This window comes from Euprymna scolopes, chromosome 33 (genome assembly GCF_053919585.1).
Source record: "Euprymna scolopes isolate OS-2025 chromosome 33, ASM5391958v1, whole genome shotgun sequence".
NCBI lineage: Eukaryota > Metazoa > Mollusca > Cephalopoda > Sepiida > Sepiolidae > Euprymna > Euprymna scolopes.
In genome coordinates, this window is record NC_136514.1 from 36,413,024 (window position 1) to 36,435,369 (window position 22,346).

Here is a 22,346-nt window from a genome sequence, read left to right on the forward strand (position 1 = left end):
CTATATATATATATATTATGGACTATATATATATATATATATAATGGACTATATATATATATATATATGTATATATATATAATGGACTATATATATATATATATATATAATGGACTATATATATATATATATATATATATATATATATATATAATGGACTATATATATATATATATATATATAATGGACTATATATATGTATATATATATAATGGACTATATATATATATATATATATATATATATATATGGACTATATATATATATATATATATATAATGGACTATATATATATATAATATATATAATGGACTATATATATATATATATATATATAATGGACTATATATATATATATGTATATATATAATGGACTATATATATGTATATATATATAATGGACTATATATATATATATATATATATATATAATGGACTATATATATATATATATATATAATGGACTATATATATATATATATATATATGTATATATATATAATGGACTATATATATATATATATGTATATATATATAATGGACTATATATATATATATATATAATGGACTATATATATATATATATAATGGACTATATATATATATATAATGGACTATATATATATATATATATAATGGACTATATATATATATATAATGGACTATATATATATATATATAATGGACTCTATATATATATATATATATAATGGACTATATATATATATATAATGGACTCTATATATATATATAATGGACTATATATATATATATATAAACTACTATATATATATATATAATGGACTATATATATATATATATATATAATGGACTATATATATATATATATATATAATGGACTATATATATATATATATATAATGGACTATATATATATATAATGGACTATATATATATATATAATGGACTATATATATATATAATGGACTATATATATATATATATATAATGGACTATATATATATATATATATATAATGGACTATATATATATATATATATATAATGGACTATATATATATATATATATATAATGGACTATATATATATATATATATATAATGGACTATATATATATATATATATATAATGGACTATATATATATATATATATATAATGGACTATATATATATATATATATAATGGACTATATATATATATAATGGACTATATATATATATAATGGACTATATATATATATAATGGACTATATATATATATATATATATAATGGACTATATATATATATATATATAATGGACTATATATATATATATATATATATAATGGACTATATATATATATATGATATATATAATGGACTATATATATATATATATATATATAATGGACTATATATATATATATATATATAATGGACTATATATATATATATATATAATGGACTATATATATATATATATATATATATATATATATAATGGACTATATATATATATATATATATATATATATAATGGACTATATATATATATATATATATATATATAATGGACTATATATATATATATATATATATATAATGGACTATATATATATATATATATATATATAATGGACTATATATATATATATATATATATATATATAATGGACTATATATATATATATATATATATAATGGACTATATATATATATATATATATAATGGACTATATATATATATATATATAATGGACTATATATATATATATATATATATAATGGACTATATATATATATATATATATATAATGGACTATATATATATATATATATATATATATATAATGGACTATATATATATATATAATGGACTATATATATATATAATGGACTATATATATATATATATATATATATATATATATATATATATAATGGACTATATATATATATATATATATATATATATAATGGACTATATATATATATATATATATATAATGGACTATATATATATATAATGGACTATATATATATATATAATGGACTATATATATATATATATATATAATGGACTATATATATATATAATGGACTATATATATATATATATATATAATGGACTATATATATATATATATATATATAATGGACTATATATATATATATATATATATATATATAATGGACTATATATATATATATAATGGACTATATATATATATATATATATATATAATGGACTATATATATATATATATATATATAATGGACTATATATATATATATATATATATATATATATATATAATGGACTATATATATATATATATAATGGACTATATATATATATATATAATGGACTATATATATATATATATATATATATATATATATAATGGACTATATATATATATATATAATGGACTATATATATATATATATAATGGACTATATATATATATATATAATGGACTATATATATATATATATATATATAATGGACTATATATATATATATATATATAATGGACTATATATATATATATATATATAATGGACTATATATATATATATATATATATATATATATATAATGGACTATATATATATATATATATATATATATATAATGGACTATATATATATATATATATATATATATATAATGGACTATATATATATATATATATATATATATATATAATGGACTATATATATATATATATATATATATATATATATATAATGGACTATATATATATATATATATATATATAATGGACTATATATATATATATATATATATATATATAATGGACTATATATATATATATATATATAATGGACTATATATATATATATAATGGACTATATATATATATATATAATGGACTATATATATATATATAATGGACTATATATATATATATATAATGGACTATATATATATATATATATATAATGGACTATATATATATATATATATATAATGGACTATATATATATATATATATAATGGACTATATATATATATATATAATGGACTATATATATATATATATATATAATGGACTATATATATATATATATATATATAATGGACTATATATATATATATATATATATAATGGACTATATATATATATATATATATATAATGGACTATATATATATATATATATATATAATGGACTATATATATATATATATATATATAATGGACTATATATATATATATATAATGGACTATATATATATAATGGACTATATATATATATATATATATAATGGACTATATATTATATATATATATATATATATATATATATATATATATAATGGACTATATATATATATAATGGACTATATATATATATATATAATGGACTATATATATATATATATAATGGACTATATATATATATATATAATGGACTATATATATATATATATAATGGACTATATATATATATATATAATGGACTATATATATATATATAATGGACTATATATATATATATATATATAATGGACTATATATATATATAATGGACTATATATATATATAATGGACTATATATATATATATATATATATATAATGGACTATATATATATATATAATGGACTATATATATATATATAATGGACTATATATATATATATATATATATATAATGGACTATATATATATATATAATGGACTATATATATATATGTGACAATATATATATATATAATTGACAATATATATATATATATATATATGTGACAATATATATATATATATGTGACAATATATATATATATATATATATGTGACAATATATATATATATATATATATGGACACTGTCCACATTGAAAACATATACAGTCTGCATTTACTACTCAACTTAATCACACAGAATATCAGACACTTACCAGTAAGGTTAGATTAACTGAAGAAATTCCATGTCCAACTTTAAACTATCTATTGGGAACAGACTCCCACAATGTTAAAAGTAGATCCCTCAGAAAGTTTTTTTTTTTTTTTTTTTTTTTTTTTTTTCCGATGTTCTGCATATCAGTACAGAAGCAGGCAGCAGGTAGGGAACTCTAAAGTGTAGTTGCTCAAGGGAAGAAACTATTAGTAGAAAGCTTTCTGGCATTTAGAGATGTCGATAGTAAATGGGTGTGATTTTGTTGCTAAGCACGTGTGTCAGGGATATGTACATCGAGGAGGCACAAATGCAACTAGTTCATCAGTGCACATTCCATTAAAATATTTGTAAAACAGGCACAGATGCAACATTGCGGAGATGGGACAGAGGTGGGAGCTTAGTTAACAAAGTGGGACCTATTAGATTGAAGACTCTTTTTCGGACCCTATCCAAGAGGGAGAAACTTGTGTTAAATGTACCAGCCCAGATGTGACAACAATACTTCATGCATGGACGAATAATGGCTTTGTGGAGGTACAGGATACTCTGAGGTGTGAGTAGTCTTCTAGCATGATAGAGGGAATCCACCATTTTTGCAGCAGCCTTTGCAACATCCTCAATTTCACCAAAAAAAAAAATTTATTTTGTTTTAGTTAAGAAAGAAATCGTAATGAAAAAGAAACTAACTCAATTACCAGCAAAATCCCACCCCTTCACTGGACGTCTCTAGATGTAGGAAATTTTTTTGTCCTCGGACTGCTTGCTGTTGGAATTTCCTCCCCCCTGCTCTACCTAATAACAACATACAGAAATTTAAATGTAATGTGCACAAACATGTTGCTGCACCTAACTCAAGATGGCCCTCAGAAATCTGGCTTCTAATCATAGTAACCCCTGACATCTTTTTTGGGGTGAAAATACACATGCATGTTAATATGCAAAATGGATGCTAAAAAAATGTCTACAGTTGAAAAACTTGAATTTACATTTTTAATAAAATGAAGGGGAGATAATTCATTATGCCTATTTCATGCAATAGCTTTCTATTATTTTTGTTTTGCTTTTCAATTGTTTTTCTAGCTCCAACAAAAATTGCCAATGGTTGTGCCCCAACTGATTTACACAAAGCTTTAGAAGAGATCATAAAGGAAAAATTAGCTTTGGGTGAGAATATTTTTTCCTTTTTTTAAACTTTTTTTAATTTTTTTTTATTCTTATTTGGAACTTGTACAGTTTAGTCAAGACAATAAAAATGAAAATATCGGAAAAACGTTAGATTGTACGTATCCGTTTTTGATCGAGTAGTTTTTTTTTTTTTTTTTTTTTACATCCAAAAAACACGTTCTTATGAGAGCAGCCATTGTGAAATTTGCTGAAGCTGAACAACATGCCACGGGGAGATAACTCAATGTAAAGTGCCGACACTCCCTTCCCATCTTTAATTCGTGCTTTTCTTCCTAAAAATGGAACCTTTTGCTCGGTATCATAAATTGTTTATTCGCTGTAAAAAAAAAACAAAAAAACTACTTGATGAAATTAAGTGAAATTTTTTTTTCGGAGAACTTCGTTTCATAACAGATATGTGAAATATAACCTTTTTTTCAATATTTCCATTTTTGACTAAACTGTACAAGTACCGCTTATTCTGTTATAAATTAAACTTTTGTTTTCACTCTTTATAACATTATTTTTTTTTTTTTTTAAATGCAGCCAAAACTTATTTTTAACTTTTTAAAACTTTTTTTTTTTCTTTTTCCAAGCCTTTTTAACTTTTTTACTTTTAACTCGTTTTTTAAAAAACTGTTCTGAAACTCTTTTTGGAAAATTAATCTAAAAATGAGAATGTCTTTATGTTATTTATTTATTTATTTATTTATTTATTTTTTTTTTTTTTTTTTTTTTTTTTTTTTAGAAAAACGGAAAATGGTTTCACCTCTTCGTAGAAATCTCGGTTACCCACTTGTCATTCTCATTTTATTGGCATTAACTGTAAGTAATTTTGCAAGAATTATATTAAAAAAAAAAAAAAATTTCTTTATTTTTCAGACATAATTGCGGTGAATTTAAAAAAAAAAAAAAAAAAAATCTTATGGTTCACCACTAACCAAAACCCACTAGAGGATAAGGTTTAGTGAGATTTTCAGTCAGATGAATGCAGAGTATTGATAGGATTAGGAACTGATTAATTCACAAGACGACTCGGCAGATATTTGTTGACATTGAATTTGAAAATGAACATGTTTGTCATAAGTAGGAAAACATTTTCATGATAATGTGTTCCACAAGTGGAAGATTTTTGGCAAGAAACTTGATTCATGTCTTTTGATGATAAATATTTAAATTGACAAAAAAAAAAAGTGAGGGAATTTAATAAAACTTAGGAAACCAAATTTATTTATTGCAGACTATTATCCTCATCTCTGGCCTTCGTCAGGTGGTAACCGCGACGGGATATGAACTCCGAATCTCCTAACTGCATTTTCAGCAATTACTGCTATCCATAGTTGTTGTAGTCTCACCACGTTTTTTGCTAAGTAAGCCTCTGACCGGCTTTGGGTAGGATTGAAATCGCTATCTTCAGACAATTCTCACCTGGAACCGTAGCGATTCAATGTCTCTATCTACTATGCGAAAAAGTGAAACTATATATACTAGCCCCTCTGAGATGTTTTAAGTGCCAAAAATATGGGCACCATAGAGAAATTTGTAGAGGGCACGAAACATGTGAAAAATGTGGTCGAAAAGAACGCCACCACATGGAAAACGAATGCCCCAATGAAACTAAATTCCCAAATTGCCTGGAAAACCATCCAGCATACCCCAAAATATGCAAAACCTTCAAAAAGGAAAAAGAAATTGTGGAAGTAAAATACAAAGAAAATATATCCTTCCCTGAAGCAAGGAAAATGGTAGACTCCTACCAAAAAATAAACACCTATGCAAACATCACAAAAAATTCAAGCCAAACTAACCAAACCAACTACCAAGAGTTACTCAATATACTAGTTCTGAACTCAAAAATGTAATTGTAACTTTAAAAACAAACCAAAAGGAAACTAACAAGAAACAAATACTAGTATCCTTGAAAACTCAATTACGTAACCAAAGACAAGTTCCAAAGAGCAAAATAGAATCTGAACAACAAAAACTACAAATAAACCAACATGAAAGATCAAAGTCACAAACAAGGACAAAAGCAGACATTAAACACACAATATCAGGAAAGATGGAAGCAGAACAGGGAAACACAATACCTCCTTCCAAAAACCAAAATAAACTAAAAACAGTATTAATTGAAATCGAAAAAAATTGAATATCAATCGAGACCAAGAGCCGGGAAGGACACATAAGACAGAGCAAATCAAAAAGCCCCAAACCATAACGTAAAAAAAAAAAAAAACCTCAGCAAGATTTCTCAGCTGAGACACAAACACTAACAAGAGACACACCCTCTACATCCAAAGAGATGGAGATAGATGAGAACTAAAAAAAGATAACTAAACCCAAAACACCCAAATAACAAACTAAAATACAAAATATGACACACAGAATCATACCGGATAGAAATAAGACAAATAATATAATCCAGTGAAATTTTCATATGAGCTCGCTATTCTAATCGATAAACTACTCCCAGTAGTAGTCTGTCTCCAAGAAACCTTTTATGAAATCAGATGACAGTATAAAAATTAAAAACCACAATCAATATGACCATATACACAATACTGGACAGAGCCTCTGGAGGTATATTTTTTTTAACCCAAACAATCAAGGCGCATTGCCACTTTGTTGTAGGGGGCTACTATCAGGGACATAAGCTACAGGGGTACTATGTGGGGAGTTGGACAGCAAGATGTCGGTTCACGTTACACTTAAACTTCTGCATGTCAGTACAGTTGGGGAAGCAGGAACCCGGAAGGGAATTCCAAAGTCTAGCGGTTCTGGGGAAGAAACTACTGGAGTAGAAAGCTCTCTTGCATCTAGGGATCTCAACTGTGAAGGGGTGGGATTTTGCTTGTCGAGTTTGTCGGGGTATTTACGTTGAGGGGGTACAAGTGCTTGCAGTTCGTCGCAGCATCCACCGTTAAAGTACTTGTAGAACAGGTAGAGGGATGCAACATTTCGTCGATGGGACAGAGGCTGAAGCTTAGATGACAGTTCAGGACCTATCAGGTTGGCGACTCTCTTTTGAACTTCGTTTAGGAGTGAGAGACTACATACATGGGCGAATGGTGGCCTTATAGAGGTACAGGATACTTTCGGGCGTTAGTAGCTTTCTAGCACGGTAGAGAGAGCCTACCTTTTTCGTAGCGGTCCTGGCAATGCTCTCAATGTAATTTTTCCAACTCCTGTTTCCTATGAATGTTAGGCCGAGGAGTTTAAAAGATGTACTTTCAGATAGTCTTTGGCCATTGCTATTGGTGGTAGAGAAGGTTTCTTGTAGTTATTGATCGATCTTTATTAGAAATGACATAACCCAAAGTCAAATACAACTTAATACTAAACTGCAATAAAAGCAACACTTCACAAAACTATCAACATTTGCTTACTATACATGCCCTCTAATGAAAGCATCACAGAAACAGATTTGAGCAAACTAATACAGCAACTTCCAAAGCCATCTTCCGTATGGGAGATTTAAACAGTCATAATGAGATATGGAGAAGTGAAAAAACAAGCAAAAAGGGGAAAACTATAGAAAATATAATAATGAAAACCTATATGTTTCATGATAAAACACACTTATTTACACCCAGGAACTGGAACATTTACATCAATTAATTTAACATTGTGATCCAATACTTGCCTTGGATTACAAATGGAATGTACTAGAAGATTCATATGGAAGTGACCACTTTCTCATTAAACTTGAAAATAATGATCCAATGCCAGAAAACAATACTCCAATGGAACTTACAGGAGGCTAATTGGGAAAAATTCCAAAATTTATGCTGGACTAAACTAACATCGGATAATAATCCAAACCAAAACAATATCACATATTTTACCAATACACTGCATAATATTGCTGAGGAATGCATTCCAAAAAGCTCTACCTCCCCAAAACATAATAAACCCTGGTTTGATGAAAAATGCCAAGTAGCCATCAGAACTCGTCGAGCTATACTAAAGAAATTAAAAAAAAGAACCTACTAAAGATCTTGACAAATATAAAAACAGAGCTAAAGCTCGCAAAACCATTGAAGAATCGAAGCAAACATGATGGAAAACCTATGTACCAAAAATAAATACAAATACAAAAAGTAAAAAGGTCTGGGACCTGATCCGAAAAATTTCAGGGAAAAATAACAATAACCCTACTAAACAGCTGACATATAATAACCAAAAAATACTAGCAAGAAAGAAATGGTAAATTGTCTTGCTGAAACTTTTGCAAAAAAAAAACTCCTCCTCCAAAAACTCTAACCAAAAATTCCAAATTATTAAGGAAAAAGCAGAAAAGGAAAAACTCCAGTTTGAGACAAATAATACAGAAAAATACAACCAACCATTTTCTAAAAATAAATTGAAAGTATCCCTAGGCAAATCTCATGACAGCTGTTGGCCTTGATCAAATCCACGATCAATTTATAAAACAACTTCCTGATATGTCTACAGATTACCTACTACAAATATTTAATGAAAAATGGAAAAGTGGCAACGTCACTGAAATATGGAGGCATGCCATAGTAATCCCTATACCTAAATCATCAAAGAACTGTACAAATGCCATAAATTACCGACCTATAGCACTCACTAGCTGTATTTCCAAAATAATGGAAAGAATGATTAACAGCAGATTAATATGGTACCTTGAGACAAATAATCTGATTACAGATTATCAGTCAGGATTTAGGAACGAAAGAAGCCCCATCGACCACCTTATTCAGCTAAAAACCTTCATCAGAAAAGCCTTTATCAAGAAAGAACATCTAACAGCAGTCTTTTTCGATATTGAAAAAGCATATGACTTGGCATGGCATTATAAAAGATTTACAAGAATTAGGATTAAAAGACAGAATGCCCATTTTCATCACAAATTTTATAAATGATAAACAATTTAATGTATGATTATGTGATACCCTATCAATCAGGAAAAAACAAGAAACGGGGGTACTACAAGGAAGCATCCTGTCTATTACATGTTTTAGCCTCAAAATAAATAACATCATTAAAAATATAAATGTAAGAACAGAATGTGCCCTCTATATGGATGATTTCCTGATCTGTTATAGATCAAAAAGATCTGTTCAGATGCCAAATCAGCACTCGAAACATTGGAAAACAGGACTTCATACCTTTTATGGAGTGCTTTCCATTAAAAAAAAATGCATGGTAGACCACCTGATTGGGCAGATGAATTCTCATACAAATATAAAGAGTTATCTAATGTTACAGTTCAAGTAGTATTGCAATTATACAACGGATAAAAGCAAATAAAAAAACCAAAAAAATTGAATGTATAAATAAAAATGATATTCTTTATAATTTACCTATATTTAGGAAAAAGTCCTTTTTTCTAAGTTTGGGTAAATAGCAACAGAAAATAAATTCTGGAGCATAAAATGTTGCTCATTTTAATCATAGAACTCCATTCTTTGTAGCTCTTAAACCTTTTGAGTTAAGAATTAGACTTTTAGAATAACCATTGTATGTAATTGTCGCTACACAAGGGAGAGAGCGCGGCAAAAAAAAAAATGCATATATATATATATATATATATATATATACACACACACACACACACATACAGGGTGAACCCCCCCAAAAACGGACCCCAACTCTAATTAGGCCCCGTTTCTTAGTGTTTTGTCCGAATGAAATGAAACTTTGGTCATAACTAGTTTATTATATTCAAGACATCAAATCAAAGCACTAGGGTCTTTGGCCTTTTTTTTTTTTCGCCGTTCTACAGCATATGTTCTAGATGGCCTCCATTTAGCTTTTTTTGGGGGGGGGTCACCCTGTGTGTGTGTGTGTATATATATATATATATATATATATATATATTCAGGCAAACATTATTAAAAACAACAGATACCTTGCTTAATGATTCTTTTTTTTTCATTTTTTCAATCTTTCGTAAGATTTTTTTAAACTTCAAGATGGAAGGTATTTACAAATGTTCCATGGTTCACACGAGCGCTTTTGATTCTTTCTTGAATCATCATCAGGTGGAGATAAAATATTAAAAATAGAAGTGAAATATATAGTTACAAATGATAAAGAGTCAATGAAAAGTTGATTAAAATATACATTTACGAGTGATAAAAAAAACTCAATTAAAAATTAGGATGATAAAAGGCAATTTTATCAAAAATCTTACGAAAGATCGAAAAAATGAAAAAAGAATCATTAAGCAAGGTATGTTTTTAATGTTTGCCTGAATGAAGGAATGCTGCCTGAATACACTATAATATATATATATATATATATATATATATATATATATATGTAAAGTACATAGGTTGAATAAAATGTTAATATGTTAAAAACATTTATTATTCGAAGAGGAAACACAAATTGAGGTGGAAGTCCTTAATCCACAGTGTCAAAGAAATACATTCCCTCTCATCAGAGGAGAGGAGTTAGCAAAATGCCTAAAGAAATTTTGCTATGAAAGCATTTAATGAAACTAGATATGAAATGGATCATATTAGCGTGAAAATGAAGTATAGAACAATGGAACAGATTGAGTGGGGTAAAAAACAAAAATGGTTTCGTGTGAGAGCTTTTCTTAATAGGCTAACATCTTCACATGTCGTCAATTTATTTGCTTTTCTACATATTAATGTTTGCTACATAATGCTTTACACTTACAGATTCATTTTTTGAATGCTCTCTTATTTTGAATGGCTTGATAGAACGGCAGAATAGAATGAAAGTATCAATTCATGATACGTGCACGTAATTGCTTTTCAATGTAAAGAATCATAAAAACCAACAACTCAACTTGCACTAAAATAGACACGTTTGCTTACCACGAACATGAACACAATATATGTTAGTTATACATATCATGATATATACATATTGTGTATACATATCGTTATATTTCCTTATACAACAGATTAAAGCAAAAAAAGGCGTAACATTACTAATCAGGGCTCTACAGACAAATTTATATTTAGTTGACCTTTGACAGCTAAATATTTTCGTTTATTAACCAAACCCATATGATTTTTAGAGTACGACATCTCCATTCTGTGACAAGTATGTAATCATAAAGATTTTCCTGTTTATTTTTTTATTTTTATTTTTTAATAAATGTAATTCTAAATATACAAATTTTATGTTGATATTTGAAGGTATAAACATTCCAATTTTTGTTTAAATAATTTGACTTTGTTTTTGTTTTTTTTATTTAAAAAAAAAAAAAGTTGAAAAGTTATTTTTCACTCAGTAGTGAGCTTTGGAAAATTGTCAGTGAAAGAAATACAATCGCCAAAAGAAAAGTGTTTGATTATTTCTAGTCGTCACTTTGAAAAATCACTCGCAATGTAGAGCCCTGCTAATAATTAAGAAATAAAAGAACGTTTTTCTAAGTTTAGGCAAATAGCAAGAGATGGCAATAGATCTGTAAGCAGTTTTGATGAACTTTGAAAGCTATATCCACTAACGTGTATTGTCTCGCAGCAAGTACCAAAAAAAAAAAGTAATTTGTGTTTGGAATTCTCTTTTGCAGCAAAAATCTATTCCATTATACAGTTTTTCATATTTGTAGGTCTATATATAGTATAAGAGCAAACAGTAAATAAAACATGTTAAAATACACTTTAAAAAAGAGTTAAAAACATTTAATCTGAAAAGGAAACACTTGATAAGTGGTTATTCTTTATGCCGCGGAGTTTCGAAACTTTCCTTCTCATCAGAGGGTAGGAATTGGCAAAATGCGGAATCGGATTTTGCATACAAAAGTATTTGATGATACTGCAAGTAAGTCAAAGATCTTACTTGATAACAAAAAGTGAAGCAGAGGGAATATGAAAAAGGTGATTACACGCGAATGAATAGTCTGAAAGGTAAATTATCCAATGATGGTAAAATCCAAAAATATAAATCCAAGAAAGTTAATTGAATTTCCATTTGCACAAGTAAAATCCAAGGAAATCACGTAATTGGAAGATGGTCCAAAATAATCCAAAAGGCCGAAATCCATGGAATAATTCACAAATATGTACAAGGAAAAGGGGAAAAATTCCAATAATATTAAAAGAAAAATAAGATGTGTTTGACACCGCTGCTGAGACATAATGAACTTAAGAAAGATCAGAGAAGAAAAGAAGAAAAAAAAATTAAACGGTGATAGAATTAAATATAAAATAGAAAAGCAAATGTCAAAATGACCCAGACAAAATGTTAAAAGGCACAAAAAAATATAGGGCAAAAAAATAGGTCAACTGAAATGTACAGGTTATTACTTAAGAAAATGTCAGCAAGAGTTGTTAAAAGGCACTAAATGAAAAAATTAAAATATGAAAATCTTTTTATTTTATATATATATATATATATATATATATATATATATATATATATATATATACTTCAAACCAAAAATTAGCAATCGTTTATGTAAAATTTCTGCCAATTTTTTTGTTACCACAAAAAGATATATGTTCGTGTTTTCAATGTTGCACGTGTACAGTTGTGATCGTTCATTTTCTGGTTGTTTACATTGCAGGCCATTTGTGTGTTGATGGTGATTCACAATATATTCCAGTTATTGATTGGAATCAAAGAATTACCTTTTGGGACCAAGGTCAGTAGAAATGAGTTCTCAGGTGCTTTCATTATTATAAGCTAAATATTTATTAAAAGACAACGGTTTGATAATAAAACAAAAAAAAACTGAATATTAATGTTTTTGATTGTCTTGAATAAATCGGTAAATTTCCTTATTTTAATGAATTCCTCATTGTTTATTACTACTGTTTTACATCTATTAATCAAGTCTCGTCCATTCTTTCAAATGACCAAGGAAGGAAGGTTATCTCCCTCTACTTTGCTAGAAAATTACTCACAACAGAGAGTATCCTGTGCCTATATTAGGTTGGTGCAAAAATCTTGTTTTATTTTTATAGATAGTTGAACGTCAAAAAACATTTTTGCACCAACCTAATATAAAGCCACAATTCACACATGTAGGAGTATTGTTGCCACATCTGGGCTGGTGCATCTTCAACTAGTCTCTTTCTTCAAAAAATATCCCCCCTCTCCTCCCTGAAGTCTTCAATATAATAGGTCTAGCACTATCGGCCAAGCTCCAATTTCTGTCCCATCACTGCAGTGTTGCATTCCTGTGCCTGTTTTACAACAAGTACTTTAATGGAATGTGCTCTGATGACCTCATGACAATTGTGCCCGCTTGACACTTCTGATTAACCCGACAAGCAGCAAAATCCCACCTCTTCACTGTAGAAATCCCTAGATGCCAAAAAGCCTTCCACTCTAATAGTTTCTCTCCTCAGAATGCTTGATTTTGGAATTCCCTCCCTGTTTCCTGCATCCCTGACTGTACTAACATGCAGAAGTTTAAATGTAATGTGAACACATCTCGCTGCTCAACTCCCCACGTCCCCTGTCAGACACAATCCTAAATAGAAGCCTCCTCACATTCCAAGTGAAAATATTTGGAGTAAAAAAAAAAAAAAAAAAAAAAAAAAAAGAGTAAAACCAAAAAATAAAGTCTCCTGTTCTTAACACCTCTCGCTGTACTGTCATCTGCAACATATTTAGCTTAACTTCTGTCTTATATGCTGGCATGTGTTGGATGGGTTTTAGGAATTGACTTAAACTAACCTACCTCTAGCCAGGTCTTGGTTTATCCCTCTTTCTCTGAAATTATCATTTCCTCCCATATTTTCCTTGATCTTTCACTGGCTTGTCACGTGAACTGTTCTACATCTAATCCATTCTTTCAATGTGACCAAACCAACAAAGTCTCACACATGTCACTATATCATCATAATTATATTTGATTTAACACTTGTTTTGCATACTGTCATGTATTAAGCGTCCAATCACTTGTGCAACCATCTTCCTATGCTCTCTTGATATTGGCAGATGTTTCGAAGTCATTGTGCCCAATTCTGAATTCCTGCAAAAGAAAGTGTAGGTCCTGTTTTGGCATGGTTCATAATTGAGGCTTTTCTATGCTTGCAAGATATTTTCTATCTCAAAATAATTTACAAATTATTAATGAGAACACATTAATTAGATATGTGAAAATATTATTATTAGATATGTGAAAATATTATTATTAGATATGTGAAAATATTATTATTAGATATGTGAAAATGTTATTAGATATGTGAAAATGTTATTAGATATGTGAAAATGTTATTAGATATGTGAAAATGTTATTAGATATGTGAAAATGTTATTAGATATGTGAAAATGTTATTAGATATGTGAAAATATTATTAGATATGTGAAAATATTATTAGATATGTGAAAATATTATTAGATATGTGAAAATATTATTAGATATGTGAAAATGTTATTAGATATGTGAGAATGTTATTAGATATGTGAGAATGTTATTAGATATGTGAGAATGTTATTAGATATGTGAGAATGTTATTAGATATGTGAGAATGTTGTTAGATATGTGAGAATGTTGTTAGATATGTGAGAATGTTGTTAGATATGTGAGAATGTTGTTGTTAGATATGTGAGAATGTTGTTGTTAGATATGTGAGAATGTTGTTGTTAGATATGTGAGAATGTTGTTGTTAGATATGTGAGAATGTTGTTGTTAGATATGTGAGAATGTTGTTGTTAGATATGTGAGAATGTTGTTGTTAGATATGTGAGAATGTTGTTGTTAGATATGTGAGAATGTTGTTGTTAGATATGTGAGAATGTTGTTGTTAGATATGTGAGAATGTTGTTGTTAGATATGTGAGAATGTTGTTGTTAGATATGTGAGAATGTTGTTGTTAGATATGTGAGAATGTTGTTGTTAGATATGTGAGAATGTTGTTGTTAGATATGTGAGAATGTTGTTGTTAGATATGTGAGAATGTTGTTGTTAGATATGTGAGAATGTTGTTGTTAGATATGTGAGAATGTTGTTGTTAGATATGTGAGAATGTTGTTGTTAGATATGTGAGAATGTTGTTGTTAGATATGTGAGAATGTTGTTGTTAGATATGTGAGAATGTTGTTGTTAGATATGTGAGAATGTTGTTGTTAGATATGTGAGAATGTTGTTGTTAGATATGTGAGAATGTTGTTGTTAGATATGTGAGAATGTTGTTGTTAGATATGTGAGAATGTTGTTATTAGATATGTGAGAATATTAATTCTTGGTTCCCCAATTTATCGGAGAGGGACCTATGTTTTCAGTGGAATCCGTGCATCTGTCCGTTATTCCGGACGATTGCCAGATAACCGTCCATTAGTTTTTCCTACAATTTTGCCACAAGTTGTATTTCATAAAATGGATGTGCACAGTAAAATAAATTTTTTGCGAAAATTCCTGTTGCATCCCCAGGGGCTCAAAAGAGGTAAAAAATGGCCCAAAATAACATGTTTTGCCCCATAACTTTTGATTCATCCATTAGATTTTTTTCTGAAACTTGGCCAAAATGTGGAGCCTATTGTTAATATAAATCCAGTATGGATTACCCTGGTAAAATCCTGGTTCGCGTCCACAGGGACTTTCGGTGCTAAAAACATCCCTTTATGTAACTTTTTTCGTATTTCTCAATAAAAACTTGATATATCTGACTATATGTAGTGGTTTTCTCAAATATACATGTTAAGTTCTGAAACTGTACCGTTATCCATATACACTGGGATTTGGCGTCCCCAGGGGCTCTCAAAAGAGGTGAAAAATGCTCCAAAATGGCTAAAAATGACACTTTTGGCCCCATAGCATTTGACCTATCCATTAGATTTTCCTGAAACTTGGCCAAAATGTGGAGGCCATTGTTGTTAATATAAATTCAGTATGGGTGGCCCTGGCAAAATTCTGGTTTGCATCCCTGTGGGACTTTTAGGGCTAAAAAAAACATGTCTTTTTGGAGCTCTTTTTTCATATTTCTCAAAAACTTGATATTTATACCTATATAGTGGTTTTCCATGGAGCTGAATTCAAATATACATGTGTTAAGGCATGAAACTGTACAGTTTGTCCATTTTTCACTGGGATTCGTCATTTCCAGGAGCTCAAAATGGGTCACAAATGCTCCAAAATTGCAAAATATGACACTTTTTACCCCATAACTTTTGCCCCATCCATTAGAATTTTCTGAAACTTGGCAAAAATGTGAAGGCAATGTTGGCCTTTCACATGTCTCACATTCACCATTTCTTCACCATTTTTTTGTGGCGTCATCTCACATGCAGCACGGCTTCTTAGATATACGAACATATTATCGATTATTAGATATGCGAACATATTATCGATTATCAGATATGTGAACATATTATCGATTATCAGATATGTGAACATATTATCGATTATCAGATATGCGAACATATTATCGATTATCAGATATGCGAACATATTATCGATTATCAGATATGCGAACATATTATCGATTATCAGATATGCGAACATATTATCGATTATCAGATATGCGAACATATTATCAGATATGCGAACATATTATCAGATATGCGAACATATTATCAGATATGCGAACATATTATCAGATATGCGAACATATTATCAGATATGCGAACATATTATCAGATATGCGAACATATTATCAGATATGCGAACATATTATCAGATATGCGAACATATTATCAGATATGCGAACATATTATCGATTATCAGGTATGCGAACATATTATCGATTATCAGATATGCGAACATATTATCGATTATCAGGTATGCGAACATATTATCGATTATCAGGTATGCGAACATATTATCGATTATCAGATATGCGAACATATTATCGATTATCAGGTATGCGAACATATTATCGATTATCAGGTATGCGAACATATTATCGATTATCAGATATGCGAACATATTATCAGATATGCGAACATATTATCAGATATGCGAACATATTATCAGATATGCGAACATATTATCAGATATGCGAACATATTATCAGATATGCGAACATATTATCAGATATGCGAACATATTATCAGATATGCGAACATATTATCAGATATGCGAACATATTATCAGATATGCGAACATATTATCGATTATCAGATATGCGAACATATTATCGATTATCAGATATGCGAACATATTATCAGATATGCGAACATATTATCAGATATGCGAACATATTATCAGATATGCGAACATATTATCAGATATGCGAACATATTATCAGATATGCGAACATATTATCAGATATGCGAACATATCAGATATGCGAACATATTATCAGATATGCGAACATATTATCAGATATGCGAACATATTATCAGATATGCGAACATATTATCAGATATGCGAACATATTATCAGATATGCGAACATATTATCAGATATGCGAACATATTATCAGATATGCGAACATATTATCAGGTATGCGAACATATTATCAGATATGCGAACATATTATCAGATATGCGAACATATTATCAGATATGCGAACATATTATCAGATATGCGAACATATTATCAGATATGCGAACATATTATCAGATATGCGAACATATTATCAGATATGCGAACATATTATCAGATATGCGAACATATTATCAGATATGCGAACATATTATCAGATATGCGAACATATTATCAGATATGCGAACATATTATCAGATATGCGAACATATTATCAGATATGCGAACATATTATCAGATATGCGAACATATTATCAGATATGCGAACATATTATCAGATATGCGAACATATTATCAGATATGCGAACATATTATCAGGTATGCGAACATATTATCAGGTATGCGAACATATTATCAGGTATGCGAACATATTATCAGGTATGCGAACATATTATCAGGTATGCGAACACATCAGATATGTGGAAATTTACCAGAAATAAACTACAGGTTCTGTGTTAAAATGATTTTTTAAAACCCAGCACTTCAGACAGCTATAATTTTCATGACAACCTCATATTATGCTTGATTTGTTTTTCTCTCTCTCTCCTATGATAGTTCTTGCTGAAAACTGAAAATGTTAGTTTTTTTTAATTTTTATTTATTTTTTTTTTAAATTTTGACTTAGTGAAACTGGTTAGTTGTTTTACAAGATAATTTTTTGTTTGTTTTTGACCTCCACAAAATTTAATGTCATTTGTCGCATGATTATTTTTTGCTTGTGCAATTAAAATGTTTTCTTTTTTTCATTCCAGCAAATTGCCCTTGGTATAACATCCTTATCTGCACTCGGACCTGCAGGTGCTGCCTTGGAGATTGTTCTAATCCTGTATCCTTTCTTAATTATTATTTTTTTACTCAGTAGAAGTTCTCATGTCATTACAAGTAGTGTTCCCTAGGATCTGAATGACAGCAAGTTGGCCTAGATTTTCAGCAATTTCTGCTTTCATAACCATTGAAAATTGCTTTGCATTTTCACAGCAGTAAATTTCTTGTTAGTAATGGCCATTGGTTTATCTAGAATCTAAGTGGCAATAAACCTACTTGAAATTCCAGTACTCTCTATGCCCTTCCAATTTAGGTTTGGATGGGTCTTTCCCTCCTTGGTTTTTTAATCCTCCTTGACTTCATGACCATTTTCTGTGACCTGATTTCGTTTTCGAAAACTATTTCATGTGATCTATTCATTTCATGTCATAAGATTTTGTATTTTTTCGAGTACGGTTTTAATTTTTTTTTAATGGCTTTTTTTTTTTTTTTTTTTTTTTTTTTAATGGTTCTGAATATTTTTGATAGTTTTGAATTTGCATACTGTCATGTATTAAGTGGTTTTTAATTCTTTTTAACGTTTTTTTTGTTTTTGTTTTTAAATATTTTTTGTTTGATTTTTTAATGGCTTGGATTTTTTTTTTTTATTTCTTGTATGATGCTATGTTCTAGCATTTGTAAAGTTTGCTAGCATAAATCACTGATTTTAGATGACATTATGGAGAAAAATATTTGAAAAGCCATTTAACCTTCCTTTGACATCCAATCTATTTCCCTATAAATGTGTTATCTAAACATTTGCAAAATGTGATGAAGCCCCAATTCTATTGAAACCATGGTACTTGTACAGTTTAATCAGGACATCAAAAAATGAAAATATTGAACAAAAAAGTTATATTGTACATACCCGTTATGGAATTAAGTGCTCCGAAAAACTTTTTACAACTGAAACCCATTTTTGTATGATACTGAGCAAAAAAGGTAGCTATGTTTGAATTTTTTTATCACGAGCAAGGAACAGAATTTATTATTTAACATAGGGAGATGGGGGTGTCAGCGCTTTAGATAGTTATCTTCCCATGGTGCCCCCCCCGCCTCCACTCCATTCCTCGTAGTAAAAAAATTAGAACTTTCAGTTCACTGATATAAAAAGATGTTCTTTCGCTGCAAAAATAAAAAATAAAATACTTGATCAAATCAAGTAAAAATATTTTTGAAGAACTTCAGTCCATAACGGGTATGTACAATATAACTTTTTTTTCAATATTTTCATTTTTTAATGTCTTGATTAAACTGTGCAAGTACTGAAATCACATGCCTCACATAATTGCTAATATTTTGTTATCTAGGTGTGATAATAAAAAAAATTATGTTGAAACTAAAAAGAATCTCTTTTAATAGCTTGTCTGTTAATCTAAACTTTTGCACTATTCAGTATATTGAATTACTTCCCTTTTATTATAGATTACGGAATAGATATTTATCCAAATATTAGACTACCCGTGACCCATTGGGTCAGTATGTTATATTAGCTGTGGAATTAATGTGTGAGCGTGACACTTGTGATGTAAAGAAAATAGTTTTTTGTGACATAACAGAAACATTTCTATGAAAGTATATTAAAATGAAAAAGAATATACATAGATTTCTGAGTTATGTTTATAATCGTTTATTTTTGAAAAAAAAACCCAAACTTACAGCCATTGAATTATAAGTGGTTTGCCATACTTAAAGGTAAATGTGCACTGAACAGATACCAGCACTTGATAACAAGTGTGGACCCTGCGCAAACATTGGTCTGTTAAGCCACAAAAAAATTTTTCAGGCCAAAAAAAAAAATTTTTTTAAAAAGCCATAGAAAATGCCAAATTGATAAATGGTAGTCACATTTAATTCGCATAAATAAGCAGCGACAACACCAGTGATCTGTTTAGGCCAGACATACACAATTTTTATAAATTCTTGTAAAGTTAACTTAGAGTTTTCTAAAAAAAAAATCCCTTTTTAATGCATGTCTTCTGACTGTTATGAATTTTTTACTGAAAAATCTTCGTATCACGATATTTTATGAAAGGCATCTCCTGATGACAAATTACATTGCATCATAGATGTAATATTTTTTGTTCTTTGAGGAAATTACGAGAAGAATCAAAGTTCTTTGTCCACTCAAATAGTTACGTAAGCATTTTTGTTTTTTATTATAAATGTACAAAAAAAATATTTAGTAGAGAAAATAAAATAAAAATGAATTTAGAATGAAATTTACTTTAAAAAAAAAAAAAAAAGTCAAAACAAAACACGCTCAATTAATTTGCAGTTTAAAATCAATTTGGCATTTTCTTTGTTTTTTTTTGTTTTTTTTTTGCCTGAAAAAGTTTTTTATGGCTAAATAGACCAATGTTTGTGTGGGGTCCACACTTGTCATCAAGTACCCAAATACCATAATACTTAAAGTTAAATTCAAATTTTGATACATCTTTTAATTTAAATGCAAAAAACAACAACAACAAAAAAACAATTGGGATGCTGAAAACGTACACAGTAAAACAATGTTTTGTCGTGTTGATTATGTATGCATGCGCAACCGGAAGTCGTAAACCAGATGTTGAGTTACAACACGTGTTACAAGGTCATTTGAGTTTTATAATTATATAGATTGAAACGCATATGAATTTATGATTTTTTTTTTGCTTCCATTTTTTTCCTTAACACTTTTTTAGTTACTTGATGTGCGCCTCCGTTGTAGGTTTTTACACACTTCCTGGATTTTGTCATCTGAGGCCGAAAATTGACGACACCACGATGGTCCTTATCATTGGAAACTGCATTGTTATTCTTGTCCTCAGTTCAGCCCTTCCTGTCTTATCACGAACATTGGGTAACAAAAAAAAAAAATTTTTTTTTTTTTTTTTTTTTTTTCAAAATCGAAGCTTTTTGTTTCCTTTTTTTTTTTTTCTCTTATTTTTTGCTCTTAATTCTTTTATCCTAGATGGGTTGAACAGGTTTCCTCCAAAGGAGGAAGTTTCATAGAATATCAAATTCACAAGTGGTCCCCAGATGCTTATATATCTCAGTTAGGAAAGATGATGGTGTAGGTTGTTGCAATTCTTGCCGGTGACGTCCTACATACAGCGC

The 22,346-nt window shown here is 28.5% G+C and overlaps 1 protein-coding gene across 2 annotated transcripts in view; it reads left to right on the forward strand.

Annotated features, from left to right (window-relative positions):
• LOC145258192 (limb region 1 protein homolog) overlaps positions 1-22,346 on the forward strand; it is a 170,501-nt gene that overhangs the window by 143,999 nt on the left and 4,156 nt on the right. For both annotated transcript variants that reach the window (XM_080116083.1, XM_080116084.1), the window contains 5 exons: positions 4,973-5,056; positions 5,805-5,881; positions 13,575-13,652; positions 19,199-19,272; positions 21,932-22,089. In XM_080116083.1, coding sequence (XP_079972209.1) covers positions 4,973-5,056; positions 5,805-5,881; positions 13,575-13,652; positions 19,199-19,272; positions 21,932-22,089 — 471 coding nt within the window. The remainder of the gene's footprint in view (positions 1-4,972; positions 5,057-5,804; positions 5,882-13,574; positions 13,653-19,198; positions 19,273-21,931; positions 22,090-22,346) is intronic.